We start from the raw sequence: 27,151 nt of genomic DNA, 5'->3' as shown, positions 1-27,151 counted from the left end.
TTGGGAGAGATATTCCCATTTCCCCTTTGTAGGTTGTGGGAACTGGTTTCATAAGGGTTTTCTCAAGGACAGAGCCTTATCTAGCCCAAATGTGAGAGTAGCAATTACATAATCCAGAACTAATAACCACTACACCTCGCTGCATTTAGAGCTTGGATTCTGTTCCATCTTGCTCAAAATTGTCAACAACAGGTTGGCTAAAAAGCTTTAAAGGACTAAGTCTAGGAGAGATGCACTTTAGCAAAATTACAGGACTGTCTATAAGGTAGCACCTAGTGGAGATGGAAAATATTGAATCTGCAGCAGCCAAGCCTGGTGGAATTATTCTGTGGATCAGCCCATCAGAGACCAAATGAAAGCAAAACAGCATCATTTGTAAGCTGAGCAATGACACAGTTATTGGTCATGATATATAATGTAATTTTTTTCCTGAACAGTGTGCCAATATTTAAGAAAACAAGAGCTGAGTACACTGATAGGGGAGTGAACTGCACTCAGCATAGATCCTGTTGTGTTAAAGAATTATCCAGTAAGGAGGGAAACATATGTTGGTTAATCATCGCACAAATGATTTGGGAAGTGCTATGTCTGCCAGTGTGGGAAGGAAACCTAAACTCAGAAAAAGGAAAGGACATTTTTCAGGAAGGCTGGAAGCTACATTTGTTCTTCAGGCCATCACTGATTCCCTGTAGACTTACATCTAAATCCCGGTCTATGTAGAGATGTGATAGAGTTAACAGCACAGCCCCTGAAATAGTGATAGTGCTGGGAGCCCTGGCTTTCTCTCCTTAAGGTCTATGTAAAGTTGATAAAGTAATTTCATTACTTATGTAAGAACATTTCTTATGTAAGAAAAATCAGAAAATGCTACCTACATCTTATTCCCGTGATGTGCCAATGACAGCAATATGAAATATCTAGATGATATCCCAGATGTTATTGATTGCTGCTATATTAGTTTAGCATTATTGTTATTATTACTACCTCTCATTCTCATTGTTTAATTTTTTTTCAGCTGGAAACCTGGGGATGAAATTAAATGATCCTTAGGAATATAGTTCAGTTTTCTACATATTAAAACAGTTTAGGACTTGTCCAGTCATTTGTAGAATGTCTTCTGAATAAAAGAAAATTAATGGAGGCAGCAATTGCTTCATGTTTTAAAAACAAAAAGCTCGACCAAACACAAATGAAACAAAACTGGTAACCAAAAGTTATTTTACTGAATATTTGGTAATTTAAGCCTGTGGAGTATTTGTATGGAAAGACAACTTATTTTTAGACCTGACATTTGAATAGGAATGATACTGAGGTCACCTGATGAGGGAGGAAAGAAAGGCATTGGCTAATCATGAGGAATACACAGGAAGTATTACTATGCAAATTATGGCCCAAGCATTTTGTAAATTTCCATTTGTTTAATGTTCAGTTTACAGAAAGGAAACTATAGTCCAGAGCAGTTAGACTATTTGAGATGACGCAGTTTCCCTAAGCAGTCTGGATTCCGAGTTTGTGCTCCTTGCCCTTTACCTAAGTGTGTCTGAAAGACTTGACAAAATGTAGGGGAATTCATGGAGTTAACTAACTAGAGCACTGAATAGCTGGGGCAGCCTGGACCTCATAGGGTCAGCTATGAGGAGGTAGCGCTGTGATGAGGAGCAGTAGTCTGGCCATTATTGAAATAATCTAGACTAGAGTAGAACTAAGGAAGCCGACTAGATGGTTGCCATGGTGATGATGAAGCAAGCCTCTTGGAGTGAACTTGAAGTTCTCTAGGTCATGGACTCTTAGAATCTGTTAAGTGGTTTCCATCTCGAAATTTGTACAGAACAAGAAATCACAGTGGAAATCAAACCCTCTAAACCCTTTATTTACTTCATGCCTCACCCAATTTCCTTTCTTTTTTCTTTTTCTTCTTTTTTTAATCTTTTTGAATACTTATATATTTTTTTTAAGTATGCAGTTTGGCTTTGTGCTCCATTCATGATCCTGTAGTAATAATACTTAAAAGTATTTCGTGTTTTTAGATACCTGTTCTCAGTAACTTTCACAAAATGAATCTTAGCAGATTCTTGTTGGCTCCTGAAATTTCTATCCCAACTGTTTCAACATATAAAGAAACAATGGCTGCATACTTGTTTACATCTTTTTGCCTTTGTGGCTTATGAACAAAAACTGCCCTGAGACTTTGTGCCTAATTAATGGTGTCTGTAGCAAATGCCTCATTCTGTGTTTCCTTATGAATACTTATTTAATAGCTGTGTCTTTGATGGGAAAGTTATTTACCAGAAGAGAAAGACAGCAGCTGCATTTTCAAAATGCGTCTTCATGGCTTCTGAATCATCAGCTCTCGGTCTCTGTCGCTGCCTCTGGGACACACTTTTTTCTGTCCCCTGGTCAGGAAACCCTCAGGGTAATTAGTATCTAGTGGTGTGGGAGTTCAGAAGATGTTAGGTAACTGATTATTGTTTTGTTTATCATTTGGTGAAAGAGTAATTGGGTCCCCCTTGGCTGTGTGGGGAGTCACTATAGCTAATACCTATGAGGGATCGCTCTAGTAAAACTCTCTTGCTATGGAGGATTTTTTTGCTTTAACACACACACACACACACACACACACACACACACACACACACACACACACACACACCCACCTTAGTAATCTAAACTCTGATTTCTTTTTCTCAGGTCATAAAATCATAGGAGATTTAAAATTCCCTTTGTGTTTTTAGTGTCCCTAGAATGCTTACTGTACTTGGAGTGTTGATATCTCTATGATGAGAGTGTAAAGTATTTCTGTGCTATAAGCGAATATCATAAAAATCATGATGTGTCAATGCATTTGGAAGGATCAATATTGATTTTTGTCTTCTCAAGGAAACTCTGTTTCAGTTCTATCCTCACACATATTTTGCTTGGACAGATTGTGAGACCTTTCTTCTTTCAGTACTTAAAGAATGAGTGTGCCCTACATATGCAAAATATATGCACCTGAACAGCTGTAGAGTTGGCTCAGCAGTTAAGAGCACTTGCTGCTCTTGCAGAGGACCCAGGGTTGATTCCTAGTCCCACCATGGCAGCTCACAACCATCTGTTGTGGTGCCAGTTCCCAGTGCCCTCTTCTGACCTCCTCAGGCTAAAGCTAAAAACTTTCTATAGCAAGGACATATCTCTTTGTCAACATTCATCATAATTGTTTTTTGTACTTACTTAGCATGAGCATGTGTGAGCGGTGCATGCACACATATGGAACTCAGAGGACAAGTTGCCTGAGTCTATTCTCTTCTCCCGCCATGTGCGTCCAGGGATTGAACTCAGGTTATCACGTCTCAGTGACAAGATCCTTTAGCCACTAAGTAACCTTACTGATCCCAAGTTATATCTCTTTGAAGTAGTAAGTCATTTACAGTTTTGTTTAATGATAGTGTACTAAAATGATGTAACATGCTTATTTGTCTTTGCATCAGCATACTGATATAGTAATCTGGAATAAAGAATCATTACAAAATGGGGCGTGTCTACCATCAGGGGCACCATAGGAGTGCCCGGAGTGTCTTGGTATCCCTTAGGGCCATGGAAAATACAGAACTGTGTATTTTGTATACTCAACTTAATCCAGGCCTTCATTCCTTTTGATTTCGTGTGCGGAAATGTCTTCTCCCTATTTTTGTAGACTGAGAGGCATGGAATTTGCCATGAGGATTGTCGCCCATCTCTAGGCATGGGCCAGTGATGAGGGTCAATGGGGTGGAGAGAAGAGCAGTTCTGAAGAAAGAGCAACAGTGCTGCTTTGTGCTGGAAGGAACTGTAGTAAAATGCAAGGCAGGTAGAACACACACTGTAGCCCCCCCTGCTGTGTTTGTGGTCACGTCATCCTGAAGCTATTCTGTACCTGCAGTGCATTGTTGTCTGCATTCACTTCTGCACCCAATCATGGTGGTTTCTCCTCCAGTGTATCGTGGGAGTTATGCTGTTGTGTTCATCATATCATGTGTGATAGAGTGATGTGCACACTGCCATTCTTAGCTATGTTGGAATCTGCATCTCACAGTGAGTGAATTCTTCAGTAGTCCTTGCTTGTAAGATTTGGACTCTGTCGGATTTGTCACAGGTAGCCTGTCCTGCAGGTACAATGGAGGACAGGAGCCTTTTTGCCCTTGAGTTACTTCTGATATGTTGGAGTGCTGAGAAAGAATTAGTTTATTAAGTTTCAGATACATAAAACTCAGTAATGAACCCATATTGATAAAGTTACATTTTGTTTTTAAATGTATCAAAGGGACAAAAGGATTGAAATAGTTTGCCTCAAATCACTCTCCAGAGAGCCAAGCACAGAGCTAAATCCCCAAGTGAACCTGATTCCCTCTTACCCTGACTTGGCCAACCCTCCTCCCAGGAGGCTCTAGGGCATCTTGCAAGAAAACAGAGGCCCTTAAGGGCACCTCCATATTAGTAGTGCTTACACTGCTTTCCTCATCCACTATTTCTGGGCTATTTCTAAGAACCACTTACTCATATGAGAAGCACAAAGTATGCAGGAGGCCTCAACGGTCTCATTTTTAATGTGTCTGCAGATTTAAACATTAGGATAGTTTAATGGATATATCCGACAGTAAGATCACTAAACTGTTTTCCTCTATTCCATTCATCCACATTAAATTTTTTGTCCTTTAAGACCAAAAGTGAGAAGTCTCCTGGTAAAATTTTAACTGTCTACATTGCCAGCCATATGCAGGTAAATCTTGTACATAAAAACTTTGGAAGACTGAAGGTGACAGACTGTTGAAAATTATAATGCCATGTGAAAATGTATCAGTAACACAAAGGAGTCAGCCAAGGAGTCAGTAGGCCATTGCTGCTTAGAAAACATAAAAATACTTAAGTAGGAGGAGTCATAATAAAATCTGTGTGACTAACGCAGAACTCTGATGTCTGGTAGACATTCAGCCAATATGTTTTTCATAAATGAAATGGTGAATGGATGTCTCTCCTTACCTCAGCCACAATTTAGAGGACAATTTGGAGAACTTACTTTTGTTCTTCTACCATGTGGATCTTGGGGATTTAACTCAGGTCCTCTGGCTTGGTGGCATGTGTCTTTGCTTCCTCAACTAGCTTTCAGGCCCTAGTATAAACTAAATTAAAAATTTCTCTCCCTAAATTCCTATCAGTGCAGAGGATTTTTTGCATTACTTTAAATTTGATACTCCAGAAATGAATATAAATACCATTTGCTAGAATATTCTGTGATATTTTTCACTTAGCACTGAGATCCAATATAACAGAGCTATTTCCTGATATAAATGGATGTGGGTAATAGATATCTTAAAACTCAATTTACCATATGCTCATAAAAACAACTTCTCAAATATATATCTTATTTTTGAAGAATCTAATTTGGCTTCAGTCTTTATTAAAACATTTGATGTTTACTCAAAATTATTAAGTTAGAAAACCATACCCAGGTGGTGGTGGTGTAAGCTTTTAATCCCAGCACTTGGTAATCAGGCAGATATCTGTGAGTTCAAGGTCAGTCTGATCTATAAAGAAAGTTCCAGGACAGTCAGGGCTATACAGAGAAACCCTGTCTGAAATAAATGAGTGAATGAACAAATAAATAAATAAAATAAAAAGAAAGAAAACCAGTGCAATATTTCAAAATCAACAAGTATATTTTGCTTTCCTCATATCCATATATGAAATTATTGTAACCAATTAGCTAACCATATCAAACCATTGTTCTTATGTATATAAATTTTATTTACAATGCAAAGTTCAAGTTCACTATTGATTTTTAGCAAAGCTGAAATCTTTTGAAACTGATACAATAGGCCTGTTAGTCATTATTACATAATTTATTCTATAAGCCATTTGCAATTGTAATGAAATAAGCTGCCCATAATAATCAGAAGTTAAAGTTGTTTTTTGATAGAACCTCTCAAAATTGCAAATAAGAGTCAGTATGGACAGTCACTTCTTGTGACCTTATGACATGGTCTTGAGCACACACATACAAAAATACATATGAAGAATTAGTAGTAGACACAAGTAGTCATATTTTGATGAAAGTTACTTTGAAATTCAACGTATAGTAGTATTGTTTTTGTGTTCTTGTGCTCATTTGCTGTAATTATTCATTTTTGGTTGAAATTGTTGTTCTTTTATTTAATATCTGATTTTTACAAATTAAGTTTTGGTTGGCATACAGTGGACTAGGTTGCACTCTGACATCTTCATACATTTGTTGTCGGTTGTATGTTGTTCTTCACTTCCTCCTCCATTTCTCCTCCGCTGGTCCATTTCTACCACAAGAGAATTGTTCTTCTTCAGCACATCTCTAATAAAGAATCGCTTGTAAAACATTTTAGAGTTGGGTTCAAAATGTACTATGTACAGTGTATAGTTTGTAAGCCAGAAGGAAAAGGAAAATTTATTTCAATAAATGCTTTGAGTACCATTTTAATGAACCCTTTTGAGACATTGCATAAAGTCTCATTGTGTTGTATATGCATGTCGATAACCAGGAAACCTGAAGGAGGCCTTCAGTTTGCTAGAGAAGTGATCTGGGCAAATGTACTTGACTGAATATATTTGAAGTTTCAGGACCTGTGGGTGGTCCTTCGAGGAAATGGGTGAATAGGACCTTGTTGAGGATGAATAAGGTCAAAATAGCAGCAGAAATGAAAACACCAGAGCATCACTAAGTTGAGTTTTATTTCAAGGTCTGTGAAGAACCTTTTCTTTCTTAAAGAAGACCGGATGCTTAGGCATGCATATTTTGATTTGACAGACATTAGTTTCCCCAGTGAAAGCCTGATACTTTCAAGCATGTCAAGTGAGTGATTCAAGCAGAACCCCATTAAGTACGTTCCTATAGTTCTTTGAGTCCAGCTTTCTTCCCAGGCATGGTTTGTTTATTTTTGTGTCTATATACTCCATACACAGACAAAGTGAGAATTGTCTAAAGCTTTATGCAAGCTAAGCCAAATCACTCAGCATGAGGACCCAAGCAGCCTGGAGCCTTGAGAACCTCTCTTCACTTTCCCTTCTGTCTTTCCTTTGATTAGGATCATATTTCTTGTTTTAATGGTGTGTGGTGACCAGCAGCAGAGCTATTTTTGTGTACATTAACTGGCATTTTGTATTTTCAAATAGCCAAACTTAACAAAGCTCGCTATATTATTATCTTAAAACAGAACGCTTTAGTCTAGATCCATGTAGAATTATTAGGTCACTATTTATTATACCTTCATGACAAGAGAAGAAACCTTTGTAATTATTATTACCTGCTCTCTCCCTGTCTCTTCATTTCTTCTTTAGTTTTGCTTTCAAGCATTTTTTTTCAACAGCCTCCAACAAAAGCCACAATGCACCCCAGGGTCAGCTCTTCAGTCTGTGACAGACAGTTCAGCTTGTTCTCTATTGTTTACTTTTTCCCAGCTTCCTCACTGACTCGAGTAGGTAATGCCTAGTATAGATTCTTATGATTGATTGGATAGTTAATATAATTTTGTCGTCAAAAGCAAGGGGATGCAACTCAACATATATGTTTACTTTGGAGGTTGCATTGTGCAAAGGCTATAATTTGTAACCAGGCTCAAAGATTAAGGAATGTTTAGAAAAATTAGTGCAAATACAGTGGCTGGTTTACATGTTTCTTAAAGAATGTCCTGTTTGCAAATGACATTGTAGGCTTGTTTACCGGATGTGTGGCCCAGGTTAAAGTGAAAAAGATGATAGCTGCTTAAGGTTAGACTTAAAGGTCACAAACCTTCTGCCCATGTGAGTGTGGTTCATCTGTTGTTTTATTATCTGTTTTATTATTGTCTGTTACTGAGTTAGCTCTGGGGAAAGAGGTAGCTGGCTCTGAGAGCAGCTTCACTTTGTCAGTTGCTTGGATTGATGACTGAGCAAGTAGGAAATGTGAACTGCCCTTCCCATGTCCCCTAAGATAGCCCTGTCTTTCTATTCTGCCAGCCGTTGATTAGAACAGAGGTTGGTGGCACACACAAATGCCCTAAAGATTGGAGTGCCAATCTAGGAGGTCAGGCCAAAATGTGTTTTCAGTTGTGTTGGACATGTGATATCCTTAAGCTGTTTTCTTAACATGCACTGACCTAAGTATCTTTGACATCCCTTTTGCAGAGTCACCACATGAATTATGGGACAAGCGCTCTTCATGTGCGTGTTCTGCTTTTAGAGAGGGATGAGACAAACGTGTCTAGACTTGCAATGACATGTCACCTGCTCTCTTTGATCCACTGCTGCGGTGTTTGTTGGCAGCAGGGTTGGGGTGGGGAGACAAAGGGAGCTACCATTCTATATGTTTTTGCTGATGGTGGAGACCAGTGGGTCTCAATCTGGTCTTCATGCTTATCTTGCTAGGGATTCTCTTACAAAAAAACTAGTGCCAAGGTCTGCCTCTAAATTAGCTAAGAACTCTGCATATGATTCATGATCCTGAAAAGGAGGCAGACCAAGAAGAAAAATATGTGAGAGGAATGCTTACAAATGTCTGTTTAGTGCTTGTTCATGTGGCGGACGTGTATGTAATTTTAAATGTTCTAGTAGCTGCAGTTTTAAAAAGTAGGAAAAAATAGGGAAGATGGATTTTAGCACTAATTATATTTACGTTATTAAATAAACATCTTATTTTAATATTAAATAAATATAAATATTAATAAGACATCACACACACAGCTATCTTTTCCTTGCCATGATGGACTGCATCCCTTTATATTTGTAATCCCAAATATTAAAACCTTTCTCCCTTAACTTGCTTTGCTAGGGTGTCTTATCACTGTGATGGAAAACAAACACACACTATATCTTCCAAATGCAGGGCTTATTATAGGTTTCCAACATGTCTTGGTTCTACTTTCCAACCACCTATGACTGTCAGTACCATGGTGAGAAGTGCCCATCTCAAGGTCAAGAGACTAATGTAGAATTCAGAATGCCTTGATGACAGCACTGGTTTGACCCCTGAGTAACCTTTTTGATGATAAAAACTCTTGTTTAATATTAGTGGGTTAGTGTTGAATGAACATTTTCTAGTTTGCTTTAAAGACCCCCAGATGAAGAGTAACTGGTTAGCTTGGAGATGGAATCTGTGCTTAGCATGCAAAATGTCTCAGGTCCAGTAGTACCTACCTCCAATAAGTAAGTTCATGTGTTCTATACATAAAAAAAGAAATAGAGCAGAAGCCTCAGGGTTCTGTTTTATGATTTCTGTGCATGCATGTAAACTTGCCTGTCTCTGTAGGCCTCATCTTCATGCATCACCTCCAAGAAGAGGGCATCGGCTCCTCTGGAGCTGAAGTTGCAGACAATTGTGCTCTGCTCAGTGTACTTTCTGAGAACTGAACACTGGTGCTCTGGAAGAGCAGCAAGTGCTCTCAACTGCTGAGTCAGTCAGATCTCCAAACCATCCTCAGGACTCTAGTGTGGTCCTGGAGGAGCAAGCAAGCCTGCTGCATTTAAGCCCTTCCTCCATTGGGAATTTATAGTGTTTGTGTTTTCAGGTGATAATGCACTTAAGCATTAAAAAAATAAACTCACTGGGCAGAATATTCTCTTAGATCTATGATTTTCTCTTGTCACCATTTTATGAACTCTTCCAGAGAGAAGTCCCGCAGCAGAAAGCCATCCCTCCTTCCAGTGAAGTTGTTACTATGACAGTGATTCTTAGTTGTTTCCTGTAGCATAGTGGGAATGCCTTCAGGAGTGGGTGGAAGTGCCTCCTCACACATGAGAAACAGAAAGTGGAGGTACCAAGATCAGACAAGAAGCAAGAGATTATGGATGTCTGCTGATACCCAATAGTGGTTTGTTTAGGACCTTGTTCATTCCAAACCCAGGATGAGACCGGGTGGTGGATCCTTTTGAGGTGTGGTCCTTGTGAGCAGCTGGACCCAGGGCTCTGGGCACTCTTGCTACTGAATCTTCTGTCGTGGCATTACTTGCTGGTGAGTGTAAAACTAACAGCAACTTCAATTGATGTCAATACTGAAAGCATTTCTCCATATCATACAGCTGAGCCCTGGTGGAATTAACAAAGGAAAAGAAACTGTCGTATCTTTGACCATTGGAGATGGGTCTACCAGTCCTCTATCTGTGACAGGAGAACACAGTCAACAAAATTGTCCTTAAAGCAATTTTATCTTAATAATGAAAGAATTGCATCACTCCTCATCCCACGGTTTACGGTTTACCTAGTATTTGTCATGGTATTAATTTGAAGATAGGTGAGGTTAGAGAAAGTTAAGTGTTCTCATTTTTTCTGTATGTTGTTTCTAAGAAGTACTATATGATTATTCTGTGTTTAAGGCAATCATAAGAAAATGGTCTCAGAGAGACCCAACTCAAATGGCAGCAGCTATTGATAAGTTTTAGTAGCATTCAGAATCTTCACCTCTTCTGGTATCAAAGAAAGCAAATGACTGCAGTCCTCAAAGTAAAGGAAGGAAGGAGAGCTGCATGTTTGTTATGTTTTAAGCACAATTGCTTTCACAATGAGTTAATGGGAAAGAAATATTTTCCAAGCACATGGAGTTCTTTGGTCCAAATAGTTTTTGCTCAGCATTTGGCACAGGTCTGCATGTAGGGCTGTAGGTGAAGAGAGAAAGCAAATAAATGTGACCTTTGTGAGGCTGGTATTTTTTTTTCCTGTGAAGCCAAAAGGTGCACAAATACACAAATATTAGTCCACTCTTATTTTTGTTCTGGAAAACTTCTCCCTGGCCTTCAGCCTCTCTGGGCATCATTATTGGCATCATGGCAGCCCAGCTCGCCTCCTACAGGCTTGGCCATCTGTCTGACCTGCTGAGAGGCCAGGTCACTTCAGTGTTCTTTCAGCCAATGGGAAATGGGGCCTGCTATTGGCTGTTTTCCTCTCCCTCTTCCTCCTCCTGTTGATACTGTTTGTTTAGACAGAGCACCTAAAGCTCAGAAATGGTGGCTTTACTTCAGCCAAGCCCAGTGGCTAATGGCACTTGCTGCCCAATCAAGGTAACTTGAGTTCAATCTCTGGAACCTGTGTGTAGGAAGAAGGAGAGATCTCACCCCACAAAGCTATCCTTTGACCTCTGTGTGTTCATGAGTGCACACATGTGCGCACACACACCCTAGATAAAATGTGAAAAATTTGCAAACAAGTATGGAAAATCCATTGTTGCATTGATCTTGGCAATGGAGAAAGCCCAAGTCTGAGGTCTGAGAGGAAGTTAAATTTCGAAGAGGAGTCTGTCCTAGGTTTTCCTCCTTTTACCTCACCTTTGGATGTTTTGCAGTTTCCAGGTTGAATCCTTTTTTCTACATTAATTTAATGAGGTCATCACTTTCATCCGACTGATGGACGCTCTCATTCCCTCCTGTGTGTCTGTCTTGTCTGACAGCTTCCTCGAGCCACTTAAACCTTCACAATTGCCTAACTTGCACCCTGGGAAATGATTCTTATTTTAAAAACCACATCCTGCCCTTACTCCAAGGATCTTTTTGAAGTCTACCTTGTACACCCTCTTGACTTATGATTCAGTAACTTTGAGGAATGGCCAGTAAGATATCTATGAATCTCAAACATACATAAAATCTCAGGATATAAAGGACAGTTATTGCTGTGTATTGTGGCACATACCTTTCACATTCAGGAGACAGAGGCAGACAGATCTCTCGTAAGTTTGAGACGTGTGGCTACATCGTGAGGTGCTGGCTCAGAAAAAAAAAAAAAAACAACAAAATGTGGCCATTGAAATGTCTGTGTGCTTTCTTTATTCCTGAATGTGTTCATATATTTGAATGCCCGTGGAGGGCAGAGTTTAGCATCTGGTGTCATTCTTTAGAAACTGGCCACCTTGTCATCTCAGATAGGAATTCTCTCACTGGGACCTGGGGCTCACTGATTACAGTTCACTGCAAGGCTGGCTGGCAGGCCAGTGAACCTGAGGGATCCTCCCATGAAGAAGTGCCTGCCTTCTGTTGGTGCTCATGAGCAAACACAGGCATTTTCCAGGCTCTGCTAGAGCTATCTCCTGAGGCCTCCACATTTTCCTAATAAACATCTAGGCAAGAAGTATTGGCAAGGGTCAAGAACCAAATGGCAACCGAACTTCTAAACTCCATGACCTAATGTCTTTTCTCTTTTCTGGGAGGAATGGCTATCTATGAGCTGACATTCTGCTTTGTCTATTATACAACAGCCCAATAGATCCCTTTAACAAATATAAAAAAAAGACTATTTTGTCACAGGAAAACTGTATCTATGAGAAACTCCTCTTGTGTCAGAATTTCGTTCTGAGATGTGATCTACTGATTGTTTTTTAATAAGTATGTGTCGTCTTGAGTACTTTTTGGGGAGTTGTGTAGCTTAATTACTAACATAAGTATCCTGGCATGGGTGTAAAGTTAGTGAGTTTACAGGTAAATCAGTAGGTGATTATCTTGGGCAAAGTGCTTAAAACTCTTGAACATCAGGTCTCTCCCACACGTTAATGTTCTGGGAACTCAATGAGTTTATACATAAACACATGTACATATGCTTTACGAGTCTACAGTCTTCCCATTGTGTCTGATTTTATTACCTACGCAACGCCTGGCATAAAATAACAGCACTGTAGCTGTTAGTTGCCGTTCTTACTATTTACTTTATTATAGCACTCTGCAGATGGATCTAATCCCACTGTACAGAAGAGGTAACTGAAGCCAGAGGAGGTTATTTAACCTTACCAAGGTCATAGAGTTGAGAGTTCAGAGCTAAGATTTCTATTCATGTTCACTGGGTTGGGCACAAAAGCCTCCTGGTCACCCATGGAGTCTGTTGCTGGCTCTTCATTGCCTCAAGACTGTCAGATGGGTGTAATGGTTGGACTCTGAGGAAAGTCACAGCTGGGTCCACATGGAATAGTTCATTTCCTGTTTGTTTGTTTTCCTTCCTAGGGCGGAATTTCAAGCACATAGCACCACTTTTTGTGACCTTTTGAAAATGGGTATTGGGGATTAAACTAGGGTCTTCAAGTTTGTGTGGCAAATGTATTATGGGCTGAGTTGTTGACATAATTTCAAATGTAGTTTTACCTTGGTCTTCAAGTCTCAGTGTATTCTGTGTCTCCTGCTGTAAAACTTCTTTCCTGTAATGGGGCGGGGGGGGGGCAGTTAGTAGTAGGGTGAGGGCTCAGAGATGTGGCTTCAGTTGGAACAGACAAACTGTTTGTTTGGTTGTCTTATCCCTTGCATAGGTCCCACCCAGCTGAGCAGAACCATCTTTGCCGGAGGGATTACAAGAGGATGTTTAGGATCAGTTTTCACTTATGGAATTGGTGATTGCCTAACAGGAAGTTTTCTCCTTAAAGATTAAATATACTTAATCAGGATCTTTCATATGTAAACAATAGCACTGCCTGAGAACAACCATCAGCCCCTTTTCCATGGCTACTGATCATTTCTAGAATCCAAGGAAGAAGGCAGTCTTTAATTCTTGGTAGAACCTGGTTGCATTTCAATTTGAAAACATATTAACTATACAGCACTAGCTAGTTAGTGATGGAGTAGTTATTCCCTGGTTGGCAGCCTGTTGTGGATGTGCTTTAGCTAACGTAACCTCTTGACTTTTCTTCTTTCAGCTGTTCCATTTCCGCCAAGTCACCGGCTGACAGCAAAGGAGGTGTTTGATAATGATGGGAAGCCTCGTGTGGATATCTTAAAAGCACATCTCATGAAGGAGGGCAGGCTGGAGGAAAGTGTCGCATTGAGAATAATAACAGAGGGTGCTTCGATTCTTCGACAGGAAAAAAACTTGCTGGATATTGATGCCCCAGTCACAGGTAAGGCCCAAGCTTAGAGGCCACTCTGCACCTACAGTAAGTCAGAGGTCCCTGTTAGCATCCAGGCACACCTTGTCCTCTCCCCTTGGGGACCTGGCACGGTGTGTCACTCCTGCATGCATGGCAAGCAGTACCCTGTCTCTGCATGCAGCAGCAAAAGGTCCCTTTAAGAGACAAGCTCCACCCACTCCCACTCTCTCTTTGTGCAGGTTCTCTGAGGAGGCAGACAGATCTCTGTCTCTCTTCTCTCTCTGTCTTTGTCTCTCTCATCTCTGTCTCTCTGTCGCTTCTCTTCTCTCTTCCCTTCCCCACTCTATTCCCTTCTCCCAACAAAACTTCCTTCACATGTATGTTCTGGCTGATGGCATGATTGTCTCTCACTGCCAAAGTTTCTCCTCACGTCATAACAGTCCTACCCACATATGAGCCTTCAGACACCATACATAACATCTGCTTTTACCATTGAATCTGGGCATTCTTAAGGGATTAAGGATGTTGTCTGTGCATAGAAGTATTTTTATTTTTACTAATTGTCTTCAAAATTGAGTTACTGTGATCTCAAAAATGATGTGCTACACTGTTGCTGTAGATATAATTAATTCACAGTGTTTTGTCAGCAGAAACCCTGTGGTAACATTGCGAGGCTAGACAAAGTGTCCTTAGCCTCCCACAGAGGTGGTGACCATGTCCAAGTGAAACACAGTGAATGGTGTTCTGAGGATGATCTCAAGGCTGCATCCTCTCATCAGTACCTGGGAACTTGTTAAAATGTAGATTCTCAAGCTCTGCCCTGAAACTGTTGAGTCAGAGTCCCTGGGGTCAGCTCCAGCATTCTGTGTTTTGATTAAGTCCTCTGAGTTGTTCTGGTCCACGTTAAAGTGAAAGAAACTGACTTGACCAAGGAGGCCAGTTTGGTCTCTTTCCTATTTTTTGTGTGTGTCTGGGGTTTACTTCCTAAGTGGGTTTGTTCTGTCACTGTTATTACAAAGAAATGTATTTTGTTGTAAGCATGCTACTCTTGTATCTTAAGCATTAAATCTTATTATAAACAGAGCATCTAGTACCCAGAGATTTTAATCTACTGTTTATGGAGTTTGCTGAAAGTATAGGCTTTTATTTTCATCGAAGCTAAAAATGTTTATTTTTTAAACAATATTTTTAACATGGCAAGGGAAAACATTTCAGTGTGGACTATTTAAAAGAAAGGAGACATTGAAAGTGTCTCAGAGATGCTTGTGTTTTTCATCTTGTGGGTATTCATATACTTTTGCTATTGTTCTTGAAGTATGTATTTGAATGTGGCTATTAGTATCAGAATAGACCTTTGCCGATTAAGAAGTCCTTAGGGATAACCTAGTCCAGAAAAAGGGATATCATCCACAGTTTATTTTTGGTTAGCAGTTCCAGTGTTGACCCAGGTCACAGTTAGACAGCAGAAAGCATTTGTTCTATTGGGACTAACTGTGTATTGGGCCATTGTCACTAAGTCAAGCCATAAACCTATCCTGTGCACATCAAAGTAAGCCCTAGTTTACATATTATCAGACAGAGCCCTGTATTATTTCCTCCTAATAATGCAAGGACATGATGGTACTTAGCTTTCACCAGCTCTGAAACCCTAAATAATAAAACAAAAGAAAATTAGTAGTTAAATAATAGTTAAGAATCCACAGCAGCCAGATTATCTTAAAACTTGACTGTAATTGCCTGCTGTACATTGATGATAATGTGAAAGCATTAGATAATATCTTTATGATTACATTTATTTGTTACCAGTAAGAATAAATGACATGATGTTTTATTAAGAATAAATGGCATGATGATGTGCAGCTTCCAGTAAAAATTTCATGTGAAATTCAATAATGAGTCCAGTAGGTGTTAATGGAGGTGATAATTATAGCTAGAAAGCAACATTAAAATAAATGTTTAGGGTAATGTGTTTTCTGGAATGGCCCAGTCATCTCTGTTTGATTAGCCTGCCCTGGAAGAAAACACAGGAAGATTGTGGAAGAACCAGGGTCATGAGGTTTTATCTCTGAGCCATATCTTTTTTTTTTTTTGAAGTTTTTTATTATTTGAATTACAAACAAGATTGAATTACATGACAATCCCATTTCCCTTCTCTCTCCCTCCACTGCCACCCCCCAAACTAAAACCCTACCTATCACACACCCTTTCTTCTAATCTACACCTGACCCAACCTTTCTGCTCCCTCATGACCTCTGCATCCTTCCTCTTCTTCCCTTCTCATTCTCGTAGCTCCCTCCCCCCTCTTCCCATGCTCTCAATTTGCTCAGGGGATCATGACCCTTTCCCCTTCTCCAGGGGACAAAGTTTGTCTCTTTTAGGGTCCTCCTTGTTTACTAGCTTCTCTAGCAGTGTGGATTGTAGGCTGGTAATCCCTTTACTCTATGTCTAAAATCCACATATGAGTGAGTACATAGCATGTTTGTCTTTTTGTGATTGGGTTACCTTGTGTGTAGTCTAACAGTGGTCACTCCTTGATTCCATAAAGAACACACCTGGTTCCTCTAGAGAGCCTCCAGAGGACATTTTAGCAGTCTTCAGGATAGAGATATGAGGATGTGTGGAGATACCAATCAGTTACCTGTAACTTCACGTTAGGGCAAAGAAGCCCGTAGTCAGTACAGAAGTTGTGGAGATGTGGCAGGACATAGTTTTTTCTTAGAGGGATGTTTGTATTTTGTAATGAAGGCAGGATGTTTTAGAAAGTCCAGCAGCTGTCTTTGTAGGGGTTACTACTCCATTTTGCTGTGTATATAAAGATACATTAATAGTGACAAAGAGAGTGGGCAAAAAGAATTTATTGTAACATTTAGGTAAAGGGGGAAAGCGTTTTTATGTTTAATTCACTAGAAAGTGAATGTCTTTGTCTGTCTAGGCGGCTATATAAAAATATCCCAAGCCAACTCATTTATAAGCAACAGAAATCTATTTCTCATAATTCCATTGCTTGAGAAGTTGAAGATCATGGGGTTGGCAGATGTAATGTCCCCTGGTTAGGGCCTGTTCTCTGGTTCACATACAATGGCTTCTCCTGTGTCCATACATGGGAGAAGCTTGAGGTCAGGGACCTCAGTCTATAGACACTGAGTCCATTTACAAGGGCTGTAGAGTCCCTTTCATGAAACCTTCCTGAGCCTCTCAAATTGGTTATTAGATTTCAACACAGGAATCTGGGGGAGAGCCCAGTGTTCAGACCACAGCAGCTACAGTAGGGAACAAAGTCCCACACATGACTTTCTGAACATAAGCTAAGCATGGACAGACTGGAAAAGAAAAGCAGGGCACACTGATCAAGAAAATTGTGAAGCTTTTCTTCATGTTTTGGAGTAAAAGTGAAATAGCCATAGCTTAGAATCTAGAATCCCGCCCCTCTCGCCAGATCTGAAGCTTTCTGAGTAACAGGACTATCCAAATATTCAAGAAACCAGAACATGTCAGCTTTCAGATTTTTGAATTAGGAGTATTTAGCCAGTCAAGTCCCTGCAAATACTCCAAAGTCCGGAAAGCCTCTCCCACCAAGCTTTCTGGAAAGAGGGTTCCTGAGCCTTGACTTAAGACCTTGATAATGTTGTATGACATCTGGTTGTTGTACTCTGAGATTTTACTTTATTTGGACAGCTGAGCCAGCCAGATATTTATATTTTAACTTAGAGTTTATTTGTTTGGATAATTGAATCAGCAAAGTACATTTAGTTTATACTTGAAAAATTTCAAGATAAAGTGTCCTTTATATAATTCTGATTGCCACTTTAAAGACAACTCCTGGAAGAAAGGAGAATATAAAAGGGGGCAAGGACCAGGCAGTGAGGAGCTCTGAGGAAAAATGAAGGGGACGTAAATGTGTTTTGGGGAGACAAAGGCCTAAAGCCTGACTTTAGGGTGTCTGATTTTCATTTTTCTTATGTTCATATATATGGATTGTGCGTATGTGTATTTCTCACGTTTGAGTACATGTGTGTGCATACATGTAGTTCCACATTAAGTCCAGAAGATCAGTAGGAGCTCAAAACAAAGCAAATAGCAAATATTGTATACAGTATTTGCTGGTCCTTCACTTTCTTGCGTCTTTTTACTGCTTTTTATTAATAAAAAGCATTTTCTGTGTAGGGCAGAGTGGTCTTGACACCTGCCACAATTTGCTCATGGTTGCATATTGGAGTTGAACCACAGAACTAGTGGTAGGTATCCTGGTTATTGGCAATCTGGATATTCATCCGTGTGTGTGTGTATGTACGTGATTAAATATATTTCATATATATGATCATGACTAAATATACCAAGGTTTGTGCTCATTTAGTACTTCTCTTTTTAAAATGCTGTACATTTTATTTTGAGGAAGTCAGAAGTGACAAAAAGCATCCTGCTATGTCTTCTTGAAGGCTGCCATTTGGACTGGGGACTTCGGAAAGCAAGCAACCCTTCTTCTGTGATCCCCCAGCTAGACAAGGGGGTGGTGGGCTTGAAAGAAGCCCTGTTCTTTCCCCTTACGTTAAACTGTCTGATTAGAATGAAAAAGCCTAATTCTGAAGATAAATTTTGAAGAGTATATTTTGTTGTTGAAGAATTTGAGGAAGAAAATCACTTTTCTTTGGACTTTCTTGAAAGTTGGGTTATGTTTTATTGCTGTTCCTTTGGAAATATATACATGATACCTTTTGTAAAATGTAGACAGATATTAGTGTGACTACTCAGTCTGAACATTCAACATAATAAGTAATTATGGAACGTATACTTCTGGTATCAATGATGTGGAATGTGCACTTGTGAGTAAGGATTGGTTGCAACCCTCCAAGGACACAGACTATTGCAGGAAACAACAATGTTTGCCCAAAGATACACACATCAAAGCACTGATTAAACTAAAGGCAGGTGACCTACATTTGTAAGTATAGCTAACTCAACACCCAAACTCTTTCTAATCTTCTAAATAGAAATAGTTTCAGAGACAGTGCCCACTGATTTTTTGACCTAGAACAAGAAAAAAAAAAACTTCCAAAAAACAAACAAGCAAAAAAGAAGGAAAGAAAGAAAGGAAAGAAGGAAGGAAGGAAGGAAGGAAGGAAGGAAGGAAGAAAGGAAGGAAGGAAGGAAGGAAAAACAGCTAAGTGGGACTCACCTTATGCTACATATGGACTAGGATTCTTGAGAAGTCTAGGACTGTCAGGGTGTCACCTTCTTCCACCCCACAGGTGTTACCATGTAATTTATTAAGCGTTGTATGTAGCAGAGGAGTCTGATGATGCTGTGGGTACCAGAAAAAAGAAAGCAGGAAGATCTTAGAAAGTGTGGAAGGTTATTTGATGTTTGACTTGGTTCCTATATTGTTTTACTGTATGAAAAAGCTGCAGAATAGACTTCTGGCTAGCAAAGATCAGAAAGAACAGCCTAAACTGACACAGACCTTTTTTGTTCTGTGGCAAGGCATGTTCACGGGAACTTGGGGTGGGCGGTGGGTAGGCAGGAGACACAGGTGTGGAAGGATCTAGGTCATTCTGCAGGAAGGCGGCCAGCAAGAAGAGTGTTGGAGCAGGGTTCATCGTTGGGCTAGCATGAGAATGAAGGGTGGGTAGGGGAGAGTGATTGGGAAAGGGTAGTCAGGACCCTTCCTGCTCTTCCAAGGAGCCCTGCTTTTGGCAGAGGAGGGAGAATGGCTCTGATTTTTATTACAGAGCCTTTTAAAGAGTAATTGTTTATGTTGACTTTCAAACTAAGATTTAATTTGTGCTTTACAAACAAGTACCCATAAAAGGCATCTATCTTGATTGAATTCAGATCTTTCAGGGGGAGACCCAACGTACTGCATTTCTTCTAGAGGGCCTTATGTTCCCAGTTTTCCCTTTGACTTATAGTACCCTTCCTTTGAGTGTAGAGCAGAGGCAGGGCAGGAGCTTTAGCTTCTGATGAGCAGGATTTAGAACCCGGTTTCTGCTCTAGGGCTGAGGGGATAGGCCAGTGTCATCTGGGCAAACTGCTAATCTCTCTGGTTTGTGTGCTTCCTGCAGTGGGGGATTTGTCCCTGTGCAGGTCAGGATTCCCTCAGTGGCTAGGCCTGCCATTTAGCACGTCAGGCAGTTGCCAGGAGAACCCTCTGGCTCCCTTCCTGGATGTGAGTGGACCTGGGGCCAAGTTTAAGGTCACGGTATCCCTTCCTTTGAAGCAGCTGACGTCAATTAGAATTCCCCTTGCCTGGGACTCTGGGGAGAGCTAAGTGCAGCTTGGATTTCTAGTGGAACCTAAAAGATCAGTGTTTATTCTTCCCCTACTATCGTTTGTCACCGTGAAGCAGCATGGACTTAGTTTACATGGGGACAGAATATTACCTCTGGGGCTTTCTGCCCAGTTGCAGTTTCACTGGCCAGATTTTCAGGGCTCTCTCTGCAGCCCTAAGCCTACTCTTGGTACCAAGCCCAGTCCACGCAAGTCAGTTTAGTTCTGGCCTGGCCTGGCCTGTGGGGGCGGCATCATGTGCGTGCAGGTGTGCGCCCACACACACACACACACACACACACACACACACACACACTCTTGATAAAGTCTGTTCACCATCTTCTCATTTCTTGGTCTTGCACAGTTGACCTTTCGTTGAACAAATGAAAAAGAGGTACTGAAAGAAACTTGGTTAGCATTTCCAAACGGGAACATGGATCAAAATCACCCCCTGGGCTCATAAAGCAGATGGTTTCAGGGGGTCTAAATATGGAACAGAGAGTTTGAGTATGTACGGGGCATAATGCGGCTCTGTAGAAGGAGCTGCGTTGAGAGGCCTGGTTTAAATAATGGGCTGGGGTCTCCTGGCTGAAGACCTGGCTCTGCCCAGCATGTGTCTATATGCCTCAGCTCACAGTTGCCCTCGTTGTGACTGTCCTTCTATTTTAGAATAACTTTAATGTAAGTACTTGGCTGGTTTGCACATAGTAAATTATAATAATAGCATAATGGAAACATATGGGATTCCCAGGGTGTGTATTTCTATGTATGTCAGTCATTTCAATATTTAAACAGCAGCTAAATATCAATAATTTAAACAGCAGGTATTCTTTTATTCTGTTCCCTACTTCTGACGTTTTTCCCCCCAAATTTATTAATCTTGGTCTTAATGCAGTAATTTTAAAATTTGACATACTATGTTAATTAAATATATGAATTAGTCAGATGTCTTTTCTGTTTTTATGTGTGTGTGTGTGTGTGTGTGTGTGTGTGTGTGTGTGTATGTGTATGTGCAATGTTATGTGAATGTGTGTGTGTTTATGTGTGTGTCTATATGAGATTGTGTGTGTGTGTGTGTGTGTGTGTGTGTGCTACCATTCTGAACGTGCCTGCAGAGGCCAGGAAAGGATGTCAGATCCATTGGAGCAGGATTTATAGGGCCACCTGATATGGGTGCTGGGAAAGAAACTGATGTCCTATGGATGTGCCCTTACCACTGAGACATGTCCCCAACACCAGAGATCATTTGAAAAAAATTTTTGAACCTGCTGGTTAATTAGTAGTAAAGAGATAAATAATAAAATTTGGATCAACTCCTTTAATACTTTAAAATTGTTTTTATCAGATATGTTTTTAAAGAATATTAACATGTATTTCTGCATGCCTCATGAACAAAACAAATATATTGTCTGAGAGAAATCATGCATGAACGCATGTCCTTGGCTTTCATAGCATCTTGGGGGTTGAGGTCTTTCTGTATTGTTTTAGCAGCATCATTATGTGACCTTTGCCTTGTGATGCAACACAAGGGCGCAGAGAGGAGTTTGAGAACATTGTCAGTCTGTCAAGGAAAGTGCAAGAGCTTTAAAGAAACCCTGTGTTCTTTTCTGTATATTAAACCTAAAGGACCCCTGTAATAGTCTCTCTCTCTCTCTCTCTCTCTCTCTCTCTCTCTCTCCCTCCCTCCCTCCCTCCCTCCCTCCCTCCCTCCCTCTATCTCTCCCCCTCTCCCTCTCTGTCCCTCTCTCTGTGTGTAAATCTATATCTAAGAAGATATGCAGACCTGAGCATAGGGGAACTCTTGCTCCCCAGACTGGTAGCTGGGATACCAACATGGGACTGATCCAGACCCCAGGAACATGAGTTTCAGTGAGGAAACCTCGGAAATCTACAGGACCTCCTGTAATTGTTCAGTGTTTATCCCCAGAATAGGTGTGGACTTTGGGAGCCCATTCCACATAGGGGAATACTCCCTGAGCCAAGGCACATGGGGGTGGGCCTAGGCCCTATCCCAATGGATAGCATAGACTCTGACACCCTATGGGAGGCCTCACCATCTTGTGGGAGCAGAAAGGATATGTGATAGGTAGGGTTTTAGTTGGGAAGGGGGTGTTAGGGGAGGAGGGGAGGGAGAGAGAACTGGGATTATCATGTAAAGCAATCTTGTTTCTAATTCAAATAAAAAAGAAAAGAAAAAAAAAGGAAGATATACAGATAGAAAAAGTATTACTCTGTGTCTTTTAACAGATGAGAATTGACATAAAATTTAACATAAAATATTTTTGCACAAGCAGGAGTGTGCTGATTTTAAGTTGATGGTGAACACACCCAGAGCTTTTCAGAGAATTCCAACATACTCTTTCATATTCTGAATGAGGTCTCTAAGCTGCTTACATGGGAACTCTTTACTGTCTTATCAGTTGCTCTGTGATTCATCTCTGCCCATGTGAAACCAGGGCACATGTCAGTCCAGGAGATAGGACTCCTTCAGATCTAGGGTTTGCTCACCAGGGCTCTGTGACTTAATGAAGTTTGTCCTTCTGTCTTCTCTCCAGAAGCTCCCTTATTGTTGTTTTCTTAATACTCTTAGCTTCTGAAGGAAATATTTTTCTTATTTGCAATCAAAAGACTCTGTGAGAGAATAAAATGAGAATTATTGGGAAGGGAAATAATACATAAATAAGTCAAGTGTAAGATGGGTTTTTCTTAGGGATCAATTCTTTTCCTACTTAAATCTTTTTTCAGTTAACATGCAAGGCATTAGATATCATTATGGCATTTTCAAACAAGTGTGTGTTCTGAGATTGCTCTTTCCCCTTCATAACCCCAACCTTCCTGATCCCTCTTCTATCCTCCCCAGTCTTTTTACCTCTTCATGTCACATGTGTCCTTTTGGTCATCCATCTGCCCTTCTTCAACATCTACTTTTACTCTTTTGGTTTCTTTTCAGTATTTTTAAGCACTATCTGAACTTAATGTGTTACATGTGATTATATATGCATATACACTTACCCATGCATATATGTGTGTGTGTGTGTGTGTGTCTATGTATGTATATAGACATAAATTCCATATAGGTGGGTATAAGTTATATATATATATATATATATATTATATATATATATATGTGTGTGTGTGTGTGTGTGTGTGTGTGTGTGTGTGTGTGTGTGTAATATATATCACATATGTATTACTTTATAGGCTAGGATTCATACATAAGAGAGAACATGCTGGTTTTGTCTTCTTAAATTTGGGCCACCAAATTTCTATATGAGCTCCTACATAAGAATGAATGTTAATATGATCATATTATTTATGCTACCTCTCTTGTCGGTATCTTACATTTTTGTTACATTTGAGATGGTATTTTTCTTAAAGAAAGTGTTTCTGTTGGTTCCTTTTGGATTTTGTGATTAGTTTTAGAAATTATGATATTTCAAACTCCCTTTGGGGATGGACCCCTGAGATAGCTCAGCAGGCACCGGCTCTTTTTGCCAAAAATGACCACCTGACTTAGATCCCTGGGGCCCACATGGTGAGAGGAGAGAACCAACTCTCATATATTGTCGTCTGTGCTCCTCCCATATTTCTATCACACACACACACACACACACACACACACACACACACACACACACACAAATAAATAAATAATTTAATAAAATTATACAAACCTACCTTTAATACATGGATCTAATTCCACTTTAGAGGTCATCACTAAGGCTGATCTGGTCAGAGTGCACCATGTGATCTTCGACATCATCTGCACCTTGCACAGAGGATTAGCTGGGTCTTGCCTTCAGAAGCCTATGTCTCCTATTGCTTATGGACAAGTGACTGAAATGACACGCATGACTTGACTGTCCCTTACCCCTTAGAGTGATAGACACAATTTCTTTGGTCTTTTGTAATATAATAAACTGATTCTTTAATTTAAGGCAAAGTTAAACAAACAACAAGAACACCATACCTCGGCCTTATCCAGCATCATAGTAACCCACAGAGCATGTCCTCTGACCAAGGGACTCACTTCACAGTCAAATAAGTGCTGCCCAGGCTCATGTTCATGGTTTGACCAAGTGTGCCACCATTCTGAAACAGCTGGCTCAATAGAAAGGTGGAATGGCCTTTTAAAGTCACAGCTAATGTTCCAGTTGGTTGGCAGTTGCCTGGAGGGGCAGCCATGCTCATAGGTGGTATGGATATGCAAAATCATCTTACAGGCCTAGTAAAGTATGTTTTCATATAGTCTTTGAAAGGTAAAGTTTGATTGCATATTCAGATATTATGTGGTAAATGAGCAGTCATCAGATAATCACAATCCTGAGACAAAGGATTTGTCTGTTTGAAATTCTCTTAGCATGTTTTAAACATTAATGGCCAATGCCTTCATAGACAGGGTAGAGGGAACTTAGCTTAGTCTTAATTCATTAAATATATATCAAAGCTAGGTGAAAGTTAGCAAATTATCTTCATTATTGATACAAAGTACTCCTTCAAGTTGAGACTCTCAACTAAGGAAATAGTAACCACCACTCCAATTTTTCTTTTCTTTTGTAAAACACTTGTGGCCAGTTAGATTATTGCTGTAGAACCTAATCTATAACCCGCCCCCCTTCACTGTGGACTGTTCTGGTATTCACGCATTGAACTGGCTTAGCCAGTTCATTATATACGTATGCATGTTTATTTTGGTTTTTTGGATTTTCTAGACAGGGTTTCTCTGTAATTGGAGTCTGTCCTGGAACTCACTCTGTAGACCAGGCTGGCCTCAAACTCAGAGATCCACCTGCCTCTGTCTCCTGAGTGCTGGGATTAAATGTGTGTACCACCACCCCCAGTGTGAGTTAATTTTAGTAAAAAAAAAAAAAAAAAAACAATGAAAATTTCATGATCATTGATCATGATGTCAGAAAATCAATTTTAAGAAAGAAATTGAAAAATAAAACTACAAATATTAGCTAATGACTATTTTCAAATCATAAGAATTAACTAAACATTCAAGAGTATACAAGTTTTAGGCATCTATGGTCAGAACAAAGATTCTTTGCATTTGATGGCTGACACCATTGTGATACCAATACACTTTATTTTCAAGGTTTGGTGATGGTCTGTATTGTTTTGGAGGCTGTCCTGGAACTTGCTCTATTGACCAGGCTTAATCCCAGCACTTGGGAAGCAGAGGCAGGTGATGGACTTTTAAAAACATTGCTTTGTAGAACTGTCAATGAAGTGTACATTTTCTGAATTTTACACATGCAGTTGTATTTTCAAGATCTCGAGTCAGAATGGTGTAGGTTTCCTCAGGAATCAAACACAATTTGGAGATGGTTTACTCTGTACCTTTTCTTTTCTACTTTTTGTTGATTCTTTGTGGATTTTGCATCATGCATCCTAATCCCATATATCTCCCCCCCTTCATCTTTGCCCTTTCAGTCCCCACCCCATAAAAAAAATCTCATCGTGGAAGCTGTAGTGTGTCACAATGAGACACACAGTATATCCTTTAGTTCATACATCTTTATTTGCAAGTGTTTGTTGCGGTGGGTCATTGGTCTAGTTTGAGGCCTCTGGGTTCTGTTACACTATAGATACTGGACCCTCTCTGGTATTCCTCTTGGTTATCCTGTTGTTGCCTTGTGTCATGGGGATCCTGCAGCTTTGAATCTATAAGACCAGCTCCTGCATTTGCTCTAGTGATCATAGACGTGGTAGATCTTGGGGTGGGCCAACTCAGTCCAGGTTCTGGACCTGGGTGGTATCTTGGTTAGTCTGCCAGCTCTCCCTCATCCTGATCACCAGGGCAAGATCTCTAGGACAACACTGGCTAGCTAACTCTATGCTGTAAGCACCAAGCTGTGGGGAGGTTCCCTTGCTTTCACACCCTAGGGGGTGGGGGAGCTCAACTGTATTTCCCAGGTGAGGTGCTGGGCCGTTTCTCCTGAGTTCTAGAGCCCATGAGAGGCAAGGCCATTTCCCCCAATTGCCTGTCCTAGAGCCCAGCTCTACTGCCTTCATGCCCCAGGCAGCTAGGGGCAAGAGGGACATTTTCTCTTCACCCATGCCACCACATGGCACACTGTGGGGTGCTCTGGTCAGCTCTTCTGCTCTCTTGACCTCCTGGCCAGCTCGAGCACCTCTGCTGACAGGGTCACCTCTAGTGTGCTTCCCAGGTGAGGTGCAGGATCGACTCTCCCCAGTTCTGCAGCCTGTGTCAGGCACCGAGAGCTCCTCAACTCTTGTGACCAACAGGTCAGCTCTTTCAAGAGTTTCTAGAAAGCTCGGGTTGTCTTCATAATATCTTTGTTAGTTTTAAGATATGTCAGTAGGTCTTTGAATAAGATAGCATTATACAACTATCAGAAGTCCAGTTGAAAAAAAATAAATTGTAGGTTAAGAGATTGTGTGTCAAAATAATGTGGATTGATTGACCTCTAATTTGCTTTTATTCTTTCCTCTGCTGTGGAGCAGTATGAACAATTTTCAGATAATAGCTGATATTTCAGGTTCTATTTTAAACAATGAGTAAACCAAATATTAACTCAGTAGGTGTCCGTTTTTATATGTGGGAAAATTAAGACACATATCTATTTACAAAGCCAATTAATATTTTAAAGGTAAATTCATCCCCCCTGATTCACATGACACTTTTAAGGTTCAAATTTATAATATATAAGAGATCCGGAACGCACTTAAAAGCAAACCTGAGATTGTCTGAGTAATCCTTGGTACAGTTCAGCCACCTCATGAAAGGAGGACTCCAGACTGGATTTCCTCTTTTCTTTCCCCCAAATTTCCATTAAATCATATTTGCTGAAAAACATTAGTATATGCCTGTTTCGCCCCTCCCCCTCAAAATCAACTAATTAATTAAATATTTTTTTAATGTGAAAAACAAGGCCTGGGGATTTAGTTCAGTTGTAGAAATGCAGAAGCCTGATGTCTCAGGTTTGATCTTGGGAACGTAAAAAGCTGGATGTTGTGGCACACATCTTTATTCCCAGGGTTTCTATGGCAGGAGGAGAGGAGGAGACACAGAATTAGCCAGAAGCCCACAGGTCAGTATCTTGGAATACACAGCACAAGAGCAAAGACAAGAG

The 27,151-nt window shown here is 40.3% G+C and overlaps 1 protein-coding gene across 3 annotated transcripts in view; it reads left to right on the top strand.

Moving 5' to 3' along the window:
- LOC100752571 (serine/threonine-protein phosphatase 2B catalytic subunit alpha isoform) overlaps positions 1-27,151 on the top strand; it is a 281,243-nt gene that overhangs the window by 118,873 nt on the left and 135,219 nt on the right. For all 3 annotated transcript variants that reach the window (XM_027395784.2, XM_035451992.1, XM_035451991.1), the window contains exon 2: positions 13,617-13,817. In XM_027395784.2, the coding sequence (XP_027251585.1) occupies positions 13,617-13,817 (201 nt within the window). The remainder of the gene's footprint in view (positions 1-13,616; positions 13,818-27,151) is intronic.

This window comes from Cricetulus griseus, assembly GCF_003668045.3.
Source record: "Cricetulus griseus strain 17A/GY chromosome 1 unlocalized genomic scaffold, alternate assembly CriGri-PICRH-1.0 chr1_0, whole genome shotgun sequence".
In the NCBI taxonomy this organism is placed as follows: Eukaryota; Metazoa; Chordata; class Mammalia; order Rodentia; family Cricetidae; genus Cricetulus; species Cricetulus griseus.
The sequence above is the reverse complement of the archived record's forward strand: the minus strand, read 5'-3'. Positions and strand labels throughout refer to the sequence as shown.